The sequence below is a fragment of the Rattus rattus genome, chromosome 8 (assembly GCF_011064425.1).
Source record: "Rattus rattus isolate New Zealand chromosome 8, Rrattus_CSIRO_v1, whole genome shotgun sequence".
NCBI lineage: Eukaryota > Metazoa > Chordata > Mammalia > Rodentia > Muridae > Rattus > Rattus rattus.
The window spans coordinates 61,712,377-61,725,140 of NC_046161.1; the positions used below are offsets into that span (position 1 = coordinate 61,712,377).

At 44.5% G+C, this 12,764-nt stretch overlaps 1 protein-coding gene across 1 annotated transcript in view; it reads right to left on the reverse strand.

Annotated features, from left to right (window-relative positions):
- Tln2 (talin 2) overlaps positions 1-12,764 on the reverse strand; it is a 237,056-nt gene that overhangs the window by 147,418 nt on the left and 76,874 nt on the right. The window contains exons 8-10 of the mRNA XM_032911227.1: positions 5,244-5,307; positions 4,154-4,258; positions 1,013-1,168 (exon numbers count right to left, since the gene is read on the reverse strand). Coding sequence (XP_032767118.1) covers positions 1,013-1,168; positions 4,154-4,258; positions 5,244-5,307 — 325 coding nt within the window. The remainder of the gene's footprint in view (positions 1-1,012; positions 1,169-4,153; positions 4,259-5,243; positions 5,308-12,764) is intronic.

The window sequence follows — 12,764 nt, forward strand, 5'->3', positions numbered from 1 at the left end:
TATTTATTTTATTTTATGCATGAGTACTTTGCCTGCATGGGTATATGTGTACCATGTGAGTGCTTTGTGCCCATGGAGGTCAGAAGAAGGCATCAGATTTTTCAGAACTGTAGTTAACACATGGTTGCGAATTACCAGGTGGGTGCTGAGAATCCAACTTAGGTCATTGCCAAGTCTCTCTAGTCCCATGTTTAACTGTCAACTGTCAAGATAGAGTCGCCTGAAACACAGCTTCAATTAGGAAATTACCAAGATTGAATTGGCCTGTGAGGATGTCTGTGGGGAACTGCCTTGATTGTTAATTGCTATAGGGAGACCCAGCCCATTGTGGGCAGTATCATTCCCTAGACAGGGGTCCTGAACAGTACAAGAATGGAGAGAGCAACAGAGAACATGAAAGCTATGTTCCACGTGTTTACTCTCTCTGCTCTTGACTGTATATGCCTTACTTTAAGTTCTTGCCTTGATTTGTCTGCAACAATGGACTGACAATGTTTTTTGTCAAGGTATTCCAATCATTGTTTCCAAACTCCTTTATACCTTTAAAAAAAAAAGTCTTATTTTAAAATGTCTACATGAAAAGAGATTCCAAGACAACTCCCAGTACTTTTAAATTTTTTCTTCTTGCCCAACTTGCTTCTGTTGTTTCTACAGCCTGTATTCTCTCTAGGCTGGCTGGGAAACACACACCTGAGGAGGATTCACACATGAACCTTAGTTTCATGATACACAAGAGGTATCACCAGGAGCACATGGTTGAGAGTCCTCCTGGAGAGCACCACTTTCCCATCCATGTGCTCAAGAGGACTTGGGTAAGAAATGTGACAAGCAGCAGTGCGTGGAGAACCCCAGAGCTGCTCAGCCCCTTACTTCTGCTCCAGTGCCCACTATGCCCAAGTACTGTGCCACCATTTCTCTCCACACTGTCCTTTAAAGACCAATGATACCCACAGGCTGCCTTCCAATACCACCCAGGACCACACCAGTCCCCTCAGTGCCTGGCTGTTCCTACCAGAGTGAAGCTCTTAGGTGAAGCTGCCCAGCGCTTGACCGTGGTGAGAGGCCACTCCTGCAGCACCTCCTTGGTCTTCTCATCCACACGCATGACAGAGTCCTTGGTGATGCCCAGGAGGCGGGGAACCAGCTTGTTCTTGCCTTTCATTTTTTCCTGGAACGAGGGAGGCCAGGGGTCACCACCAGCCTTTCTAGAATACAGTAGTTTGGGTGTGTTTTACCTCCGGTTTGTTTGCAAACTGGGTATGGCGTTTTGGAAAGCCAGGTGAATAGCACACTGAGACAAAGGGATGGGGCAGGGGGACACCAGGATACTGGATAGATTCACAAAGCTGTGCTGCTTCCTAAAGGGGAGCAGGAGGGGTTGCTCTGAAACTATGTTAGAAAGCAGGGACAGAACTGGAGAGAAACCCACTACTGAGTATTTTAAGTACTTAAAGTGAACCCAAACGGTCCAAGCGGGATCTTCTCATTATGCAGAGGTATGGACCCTTCCCCTTTAAGTAAACATCTGTGCATCCACTTCCACTTGCAGCCCTTGCTTTTGTACATCTGCTGGTCTTGACTCGTTGTGGTAATGTTTTTAGGGCGTTATTTAGCACTTGAAACGTTGTCACTGTGCATAATCACTGTACACGGTGTGGTGCTATTAGTTTTCATATAGGTAGTCACCCCATCCCCAGTTTTGTTTCCTTGAAATGGGGCCCACATTGGTGGGGGAACTCATAGTAATCATCCTGTCTCAGGCTCCTAAGTGCTGGGGTTACAGGTGATTCTAAAAGCAAGATTAATGACTCATTTAATAGATTTACAAAATATAATGGTAGATTCTTCATGCTTAAACTAAACCTTGTGATATATTAATAATTTAGAAAGAACACACAGGTAGGTATTTTTTGAGACTTCTGGTTAAGAAATATTGTTCTAGCAGAAACGTTGAAAACAGTATAAAGGAGAAGAGAAAGAGCTTTAACTCAACACACAGATGGAGGGGAGGGAGCATGGTGGGGGAAGGGAGGGGGGAGGGAGAGGGATGGGAGAATTTGAGCAGGATAGGGAAGATACAAGTCAAAGGAGGGATAGAAGGATAAGGAAAAAAGTGCAAGCAAGATGTCTCATGGTAAAAAAGAGCAGGAAGCAAAGAACTAGCAAATAAATATTTGGAGCTCATATGGCAGTCAAAACTTTATTTACCATCTGTGAAGTGTTCTTGTACTCAGCAAAAACCACCTCCCCAAATGTTGCATAAAGTATTTAAAACCATAAAAAATTAGCAGACAAAATTTCAATTGTGTCAAACAGTTTTTAAAAAATTAATTCTCAGAATTGAAGAAGGTATGAAAGGGACCATTAATTAGTGGAAGTTAAAACGGCAGAGCCTGAGGCTAGAGAGATGGCTCAGCAGTGAAGAGCGCACAGTTTCTGCAGAGGGCCTGGGTTTGCTGCTAAGAACCCAGTTCAGGTGTGACTCTGGCTCCAGGGAATCTAATGTCTCCACAGGCAGTACATTAACACATACATGCATGAGCGACCACACACACACACACACACACACACACACACACACACGTAAAAATAAAAGCTTTGTATGAAAATAGATTTTATGGAAGTGAATTATTCATAATATATAAAATACAACTACAGGATGCATGAACTTAAAGAACAACAACAGAAATTGAACATATAATAGAGTCAGAGTCTCATGCATCACAGGTAGCCTTGAACATACAACATAGCCAAGGATGACCTGAAACTCCTAATCGCCCTTCCTTTCCCAAGTGTTGGGATTATAGTCACCATACCTGACTCATGAAGAGACAATTTTGAGAGGTCTGTGTATGTTACATGAAAAGACACTGGGAATGACTGTCCCGTGTGATCTATACTTATGGCTATGCTTTCAGTACTGTCAGGAAGACAGACTTTTCAAGTGGCATGTGCTGAAACACTTATGTCTACACAGCTGTCATCAGTAACATCAGTGTATACTCACACTCACAAAGAACGCATGTTTTGAGATGTGTACCCACACCTGACACTGACACCAGTGCACGTAAAGCAGGCCTGATGCTCACTAAAACAGACATCATTCATGGACCTCGGGCTCCGCAAGAGTTTGTCATCATATTTTCCCTTTGTAAATGAAGAGACTATAAACTTGCTTAAGGAGGACATGGCAAGTGGCAAAGCCACAATGGGAACAAATGTCTAAGCTTTAACACAACTTTAGCATGGGGTGGGGTGACCTAGCACTCAGGAGACAGACGAAAGCCTCTCCAAGTTTGAGGACCATCAGGGCTACATAATAAGACTCTGTCTCAAAATAGATGATAGATAGATAGATAGATAGATAGATAGATAGATAGATAGATAGATAGATAGATGGATGGATGGATGGATGGATGGATGGATGGATGGATGGATGGATGGATGGATGGATGGATGGATAGATAGGCAGACAGACAGACAGACAGAGATAGATGAAAGGTAGATAGATGATAAATGTATAGATAAAGATGAAGACAGGTAGACAAATGATATGTAGATCAGTAGATAGATGTGATAAATATATAGATAGGTATAGATGATAGATGGATGGCTAGATGGATGGGTGGCTAGACACAGACAGACAGAGATGAACTGGTAGATAGATAGACCCAGTTTCCTCACAAGAGAACACAAGTGGTGTCAGAACGTGTGTACTGAATGGGAGAGAACAAAGCACTCTACCCCTCAAGCCCCAACAGACACTGAGAAGAGTTCAGTTCTTTTTAACAAAGGGTCAGTTTCAGGATGGGGATAAATTAACGTCACATATATGACGTGAATTCAATCTCGCCAGTGGTCAACCATGACCACTTATTTTAGAGGACCCTAGGGCTCTGAGTTGACCTGTAGGAATGTCAGAATGGCAGCAGTGAGACTGTTCCTTTGGGACACAAGCAAGATGGAGCTGACTGGAGGATCATGGGAACAGCCGGGCTCGCTCACCAACCGGGTGCTCATGCCCTGAATTCACGTGCTGCGGTAAGATTTAAGTCACACCTGGCCAGGTGCTGCATCTGTCAAGGCTAAGGTTCTAACCGTGTCAAGCTTCTTTACTGGAGAGAGGAGGGAAGACCCACCCTGGCCAACTCACCTTCACCAGAAAAAAGGACACGCCATATGTCCGGAGGGATCGGGCGAGTTTCACATACTTCACCTTGGCTTCTATTTCACTCATCTCTCCACAGTTTTTATGTTCCTGTAAAAGCAACAGTGAGGGTGGGGGTGGGGACCTGTTACTGTAGCCTGCCATCAGGTGGACTCGGTGAGAGGAGGTCCTGACAGGTGAGGTATGCAGGTATGAGCGACATTTCTACATCAGTCTCTCTCACCCCCATGACACAGGTTTGTGCTGACTGAGGTCTAACACAAGATGGAAGGTCAAGTGTAGGGCTTCCCAGGTAGGTTCCAGCTGAGTGCAAGGGCCCATGACCATCTGCAGCATGCCAAGAGGAATGCCCACCAATACAGCATCCTCAAAGGACCCAATATCCCAAAGGGCTCAGGGTTTGTATTTTAAACAACAGCAAGACAGATGTCTCTCTAAGGACAGGTAGGGGCCCTTCTAACACAGATTCAGAATATATCTTTTTCATGGAGCAAGGCATAAACATGTCTGAACATCAAAGTGTTTGCAAATGATAATGAATAAAAACATTCTATACACCCACAATTTACATCATAGTTTCTATTTCCATTTCAAAATCGAAGATTATCGAGGACTTGGATTCACAAGAGTGTTTCAAGGTCACATGAACAGCCCGACTTTCCTTGGCGACTATCTAGGATAGACAGGCCCCCGACTTTAAAGATAATCCAAGATTTTCAAAAGGTACAAGCTCCCCAAGTCTAGCTTCAAAAACCAAATCTCGGGACAAAGGGGCTTTGTGTCTTTCCCCAGTGCAGCTTGATGGCCCATCGCCTTGACTCAATGCTACTAGGATAATACCTTTGAAAATTAATGCTTGCACATTTTATTTCTCAGAAGAGCTAAGTAACCTTTAGCAAGAAAGTATGAATTAAGATGATAAATCTGCCCAGAGTAGAGCTGCCCGCTCCCATCCTCTTGAGTCAGCGATCAGTCGTTATAGATGCAGACATGCACGGGGCACAGCACTCCATGTCCTCAGAACAGATGAGGATGGCGGGGAGGGGAATGACACACTTCTGTACATTTCCAGTACCTGAAATATTCGCTTCTCGGCTCCTCGCTGCTTGATGTACTCTTTGGGCAGGAATTCCTTTAGACTGAGGAAGAGGGGGAGGGAGAGACAGCACTCATTACATTCTGTGGTGGGAAGCGGATATTTAGTACAACTCTCAGTTAAGTCACTAACACTCCTATTATTTTATGCCACAATTGATATAACTGCACCTAGGATGCACGTGAAGAAACAGACAGATGTGACCACAAAGAGAGAGAACAAGAAAAGGTCCAATTGATGTATTTGAAGGAGGAAGGCCCAGCACACACTGTCAAGTCAAAGACTTCAGAGGCCAACATATACAGTGTGTGTCTTTGTGCAAGACAGGGAAGAGAGCATTTTTACTGCAAAAACATTTTCTTATATTTCAAAAAATGTAAACAGTTTCATATTTTTAAGAAATCAAGGGAGACTAACTCTACAAACGAAAACTGCTTGCCCTGGGAAAAACAAGAATGGACCAGACAAAAGCACATTGTTCAACATACCTTGTACTAGGGCTTTTCACTGTGGAACTCAACAAAATTACAAAGAAAAAGCTAGAAATCTAAAGCAAACTAGCATAAACTTAACAATATGTCATGTTGACACTATTGCTACAGGAAAAATAATGTCTCCAAATACTCCTAGAAAACCGTTCTTGACGGTACCTCATAGTGAGATAAACCTTAAGATAAAATGAACAAAAGGCATGAATCAAAATATTGACTGTAATATTAAAATGTATTATTTATCTATTATCATGTCAGATGCTGCTATAATTGCATGTGCATGTACATGATGTGTGTACAGGCACACATGTCACAGTGCATGTATGGAGTTGTCTGTTTTCTCCTTCTACTTTTACATGGGCTAGGAAATGACTTTCTGACTAGGGCCTAGGAGGAAAGGACCCCACTCTGAATGCCACCCAAGGTCACAGGGCCAGCTCCAGCCCCTCACTCATGGGTTCCAGAGACACTGACTTAGCCAGTGCACACCTGACACCGTCCAGCTACCCTTCAGCCTCCAGGTATGCTATGGGACCAGAATTACGAAGACTGCAGAGAGGAGGAGAACGAAAGGGACCACCCAATCACACAGGAAAAGTGGCCGCAGTGTCAGGTGGTTTATTTATTATTATTTTTTAAATGCTCAGAAGCTGCACGAATCAGAAGAGAGATTTGGAAGAAAACCAGATCCCGACTCAAAGCACAGATGTTCACTGAAACTTCGTTTTCCTCCCTTTTAAGGGTAATTTACAATTTTACTTTGTTTATATTTGAAGGTATAGATATTTTTTGATAGACAGACATATTGGAAGGATTACTGTAGTCAAGCAAACATCTTTTATCTCACAATGGTAGTATATGCAAATTTCCAGTAGAAATTATTAACTAAGGGACAATTGGTTTTTAGTCATTCATCTAAAGAACTGAACCTCTGCTCTTTGCCTACCGTCCTACCTCCAGCTTCTGCAGACCCACCCTTAAACCATCTTCCTACTATCTCTGTCGGCTTTCTTGATATTATCTTCCTTCCTCTCCTCCTCCTCCTCCTCCTCCCTCCCTCCTTCCCTCTCCCTCCTCCTCCCTCCCTCCCAGCTAAGGATCAAACTTCCTGCAGATGCTGTATCCTCTGTCTTGCTTGTTTCATTTACATCTCTCTAGGTTCATCTACGTCATCAAATGGGCAGGGTCAGCCAATTACCATTTTCGTAAGTAAAATCGAAGCTGCCTGAAGTAGCAATTCCAACAATCTCCTGGTGTGGCTACCCATGGGAAGCTATAGGGACGTTGTTACTGCTGGGGAAAATGTTAATTGTTTTCATATGTCCTAGAATTGCCACCAAAGAGGCATTCGCCACCTCCAGACTGGGATTATCACCTGAAGACCAAAGAGGATTGTTACTGCTTACATTAACTGACAAAAATGTGCCCAGTTGAAATATCCACCAGGCAAAGGTTACGGGGTGGAGGCGTGGCAGGGAAGCGGTAGGGACAGTGCCACCAAAGGATGCTGGGAGCCAGTTTTGCTTTCACTTCTGTCTTAATTCTGAGTTAGCTAATAGTCACAACCGTATCTCTAGCTGGTATTCTAGAAGCTTCTCTGAGTGTGGTCTCTGGACCCAGCTGGGCACCAACCAGGAACCTGCTAGAAACGTCAGCATTCAGCTTCACCCAGACCTGCTTAAGAGGCTCAATGGAGAACTCAGTGTCATACGCCAGCAAGCCCTGGTTCTGAGAGACACAGGAACCACAGGCATTGGCCCAGTAGCTCAGATTGTAAACCAGCAGTACTCGGAACTGACTCCAGGTTCCAAGATCACAATGTCTGTGTGACTGAGAGTCCTGGGTAAGCTCTGGTGATCTGAGGAATGGCCATGGCTTGGAGGGAGTCCTGGATGACTGGGACTGCCTGGAGTGGTCACACAGAGTGACTATCCTAAGATGAGGCTGAGGGAGACACACAGCCCATCTACAACACGATGGCCTGGCTCATTTACAGAGAGCAGAACGCTGTGTCTCATAGTTCTGCAGCCCAGGGTGTGTGATATCAAGGTGATTCTATGTTCAGTCGTCAGGGGAGGGCTACACCTTTCAGGGTGGATGGACACTCAGTCCTCACCCAGGTGATGAGTACACTAGTGAATACTTCATCTTTATAAGGGCCCTGACTGTATCCTGAGGCCCCATATGCATGGTCCTAATGGCCTCATGGCATCCTAAAGACCAGTTTTGCTAAGTCCAGAACCTGGGCAATTCCTGAAGTGTGGAAGGGATACATTCATCAGAGCTGCCAGGAAGAAGCACAGGCACTGGGCCTGAAGATTGATGTCACATTGGTATGGTTCTGTGATCCCAAACTAGTCCAAACACCCTTTATAGGCAGCCCGGGCCACCGCCCTGAACCCAGAGGCAGCCTGGTGGCAATACAGATAATGCTGGTTTGCTGTGGTCCTGAGTTCGGAAGTCATCAGGCAAGTAAGCAGGGCCCTTAGGTGGCTGGCCAGGAACAGACACTGAGGGAACTCTGGGCTGTGAGATTCACAGAATGTGATTGAAAAACAAAACAAACTGAACAAGCAAACAAAACCAAGGAAACACTGGAGCAGACAAGTGTCTCTTACTGCATTTTACTTTCAATGTAGTGGGGCAGAGAGGGTGAGGTGCAGGGCACAAGGCGTAGCTGAGGAAGGGACTAGGCTGAAAGGCCTCCCTCCTGGTTAGTTTGGAAATACGGGCTCCAGCCAAAGATTCCACAAAAGCACACCAGCTCTGAAGGGAGAAGTACTGTTTGAACTGGCGCCAGCTTGAAAACCGACTCGAGGCCTCCTACAGGGCCCAGAGCTGCGCTTGTTGACAGTAGACTTATCTAGAGTTTGTGGGGGAAATTTTCCAAGTACACTCCGAATTCTTTCAGAGCACAGATTCATGTCTGGGGCTGCCTTGTTTTCTCAGTAAATACTTGCCTGGAACAGCCTCACCAGGAACAGAGCTCCTCCAGGTAAGCATCAGTCTGAGGCTTCCTTTGCCTGTTACTTACCTGCCCATCTCCCTTCCACCAATGGGAACTACCTTCACACAGACGCAGAGGCCCTTTCTGCCTGTCACGAACACCTAATTCCACCTTTGCCAACTGCTCTGTGAGTAGGCCAGGCTCCCATCTCAAAGCCGGATTTCTGCAACTGTCCTTTGAAAACTGATGTTAACTGTGAAGTTTATATTTACCCTGAAGAGGTCCACGCTAATGGTGCCACACTTGCTTTGTCGTCGTGTGTCTATGTATGCAGCTGTGTGGTGCATGCGCACAGAGGTCCTACCCTATCATTCTCTGCTTTATTCCGCTGATAACAAGTGTCCCTCGATAAGCCTGGAGCCAGCCTGGCAGCCAGCAGGCCTTGGGTATCCTGCTGCCTCTGTATCCCAGCACTGCTCTTGGTTACTGGCTTGGGTGGCCACATGGGTGCTGGGAGTCTGAACTCAGTGTACAGCATGCAACCTTACCTACGGAGCCAGCTCTTCCTTTTTAAGACAGGGTCTTACGTAGCCCAAAGCTCTCTAGATAGCCAAGGATAGCCTTGGGCTTCTAATCCTCCTGCCTCAACCTTCAGAGCCCTGGGTTTGCGGGCATGTGCCGTCAAACCTTATTCCTTCTCCAGATCTCTGATAGTAGCTACTTTCTTGGAGTTTGTTCTCACGAATATTTTATCATAGTCTTATGCCTCCATGTAGCTATGAATAATGATTCATCCGGTCTTTGTGGATGTAGTTTTAAACACGAAGAGGTCTTGCTTCCTCTGAGATGTCACTTGTGTTTTCATACAGGCTGAAATGTGACACCCCGGGGCTTTTCGACATTCAGGATTGCTGGTGGCTGGAGAGATGGCTGAGTAGTCAAGGAATTTTCTGCTTCTATAGGGGACTGGGGTTCAATTCCCAGCATCTAAAGGACAGCACTCGACCATCTGTAACTCCAGTTCTGCTTCTAGCCTTCCTAAGTTACCATATATATGGGGTATTTATATATACAAACACATAAAACATCCACACACATAAAATACAACAAATGCATTGTGAAAAAGCATTTGCTGATGGCCTCAAACAAATGAGAATGGCCTTGACTCCCACCCCCACGGCTCCACCTCTCAGCGTCTGGGGTTAGAAGCGACAATCAGGGCTTTGCTCACGCTAAGCAAGCCCCTACCAACTGAGCTAAATCCTCAGCTCTCCATATTTTGTGATTTTGCTATGCTGAGAACTGAACCCAGGCTCTTCCACAGAGGCATCCCCTCAATAATTTGACTATGAACAACTTCAAGCACACGGATATATTGAAAAGATCCATGCAGTAAACTCTCTAATCTAGCATGACCTTCATTCAAGTCACACTTAGGACAGATGACCTAAGGCCTCAAGTTTATCAGTAACTCTCACCAACACAAAAGGCCTAATGGTAGGCTTCGGAAGGCTGTCAAGGCTCACGGAGGGAGTCACTGTGGCAATGTCTCACATTGCTGCTGATTCCCCAGTCAGTTCTTTAGACTGACATGTACTGTGTCAGTCTCTTAGCATCACTTCCCGCCTTTGTAGGAACAGCTCGTGTTCAATATCTGCATGAACATAACGGAGATGGCTCAGTGGTTAAAACCACTCGCTGCTCTACCATGAGGACTGCAGCTCAGACTGAAGCACAGATACCAAGTGGCTGACAAAATCCTGTGACCCTCAACTCCAAGAGACCTGACACCTTCCTCTGGTCTCTGCTCCTACTCACACATGCACAAACACATGCACAGACATATAAATATTAAAAATAAGCTTTAAAAAAATCATACAAGGTAGACCTAGGAAATCAGCTAAGAATTAGTAGGTAGTGTCTCCCTTTGTCTTCTCAACACTAGCACAGCCTCATATACGTGCCGGTACTTAGTGAGTTAAAGAAGAATGCTGCTGTTTTGTTTTTAAAGAGTTGTTTATTTACCAGATGGTCAGCTAGGAAAAAATACATACATATACATATATAGGAACAAGTAGTGAAAAAAGAGGCCATGTTTGGAGAGAGGAAAGGGGAAGTGGAAATTAACTATATTATAAGCTCATTATTTTAATTAAAAAACTTTAAAAAAAAAAGAATTGATTCATTTTTATTCTGTATGTAAGGATGTTTGCTGGTGTGTGCACATGTGGACCATGTGCATGTAGTGTCTGTTGGAACTGGAGTTGCAGGTGGTTCTGGGTGCTGGGTTCTGAACCGAGATCCTCTGCAAGAGTAGCTGAAGTGCTCTTAACTGCTAACCGGTCTCTCCAGCCCCAGGCATAGCATATTGTCTATGACCACTTTCTAAGCACAGAAAAGCATTAAAGCAAGTCCAAGATTCTTAGATGTTATGTGGTAGTTTCCTCATTCTCTGAAATAATGTTCCTTCCTGGGGTTCTTTGTGTGTGACATAAGAAAATCTATCACATAGATAAAGCTTATCAAACTCTGGTTCCAGCTCTTGGGCATGGCTGCCATGACCCCATTAACAGAGTGGATGTCCCACTGAGTAGTCTTCATTCGCCTGAAAACATAAAGGTCTTTTTGTCTCTGATGCTTCCTTTTTCTCTTCACTTAAAATTATGTGTGCACGCACACACACACACACACACACACACACACACACACACACACACAGGAACATACACGCCACAATGCACGCGGAGGTCTGAGAACAACTCTGTGGAGTCAGCTCTCTCCTTCCCTATTACATGGGCTCTGATGACTGAACTCAGGCTGTCAAGCTTGTGTGGACAGTGTCTTTACTCGCTCTGTCATCTTTCTTTCCTTCCCCTTCCCACCCTCTCGAGACAGGATCTTGCTATATAAAATAGACTTGTCTAAAACTTGCTAAGTAGTGCAGGCTGGCCTCCAGCTTGCAGGGATCACCTGAGTGCTAGGATTCCTGGCATGTACCACCATGCCTGGGCACTGGTTTCTGTTTTTCAAAATGAGTATCTTCATTCATGTGGTACGGAGTCTAGAAATCACTTGAAAAGCTTGAAGAGAGCTAGGAGACATTTTTATGAAAATGCCTCAACTGTATTGATATGATACACAAATGCTAAACAAAAACTTTTTAAAAATTATGGTAAATACACTCATTGTGCACACCCCTTCTCATCCTGTTCGCCCAATTACGCAGCTGATATTCCCAGGGGCTCTCTTCTGTCTGGCTCTCTTACAAGTCCAACTTTCCCATTGTTAAGTTTGGAAATTCTTTTTTTTAATTTTTAATTAAGATTTATTTTTTTTAATTTTATGTATATGAGTGCACTGTAGCTGTCTTCAGACACACCAGAAGAGAGCATCAGATCCTGTTACAGATGGTTGTGAGCCACCATGTGGTTGCTGGGAATTGAACTCAGGACCTCTGGGAGAGCAGTCAGTGCTCTTAACCACTGAGCCATCTCTCCAGCCCAAGTTTGTAAATTCTGAATTGTTTCGGTGAAGAGTAGAGATCTTAGCTATATACAAATAACCACACACACACACACACACACACACACACACACACACACACACACACACACACACACCCAGGTCCCCTATCCCAGGTCTAGCCAGTCACCAGGGATAGTCTAGGTAAAAACAATATCCAACATTCAATGTATAAGTCAGCAGTGTAGCCCTGCAGGTTTGTTTTAATTAAGAAGGGTCTCACCTCCTAAGGATTTTCGCACATACAGTAGGAACAAGAACATGTACAATTAAGTATCTACAGTAAATGAGAAAGCTTCATTACCTAGACTAGATCTGGTCTAATTAAAAAGTAAATCAAATGCAAGAGGAGAGATAATTGCTACTAGGCATAATGGGCTTATTTTAATTTAGAATCGGAGCAAGGGGACACAGACCATTGAGAGACGCCGGGTTCATCTTGGGAAAGGAAAGTCTGAAGCAATGTAACCACCTTACATCAACTGTCAGATGCAGACGCCAAGGAAGGACAACTTGATGGTGTTAAGTATGCGGGTTAAA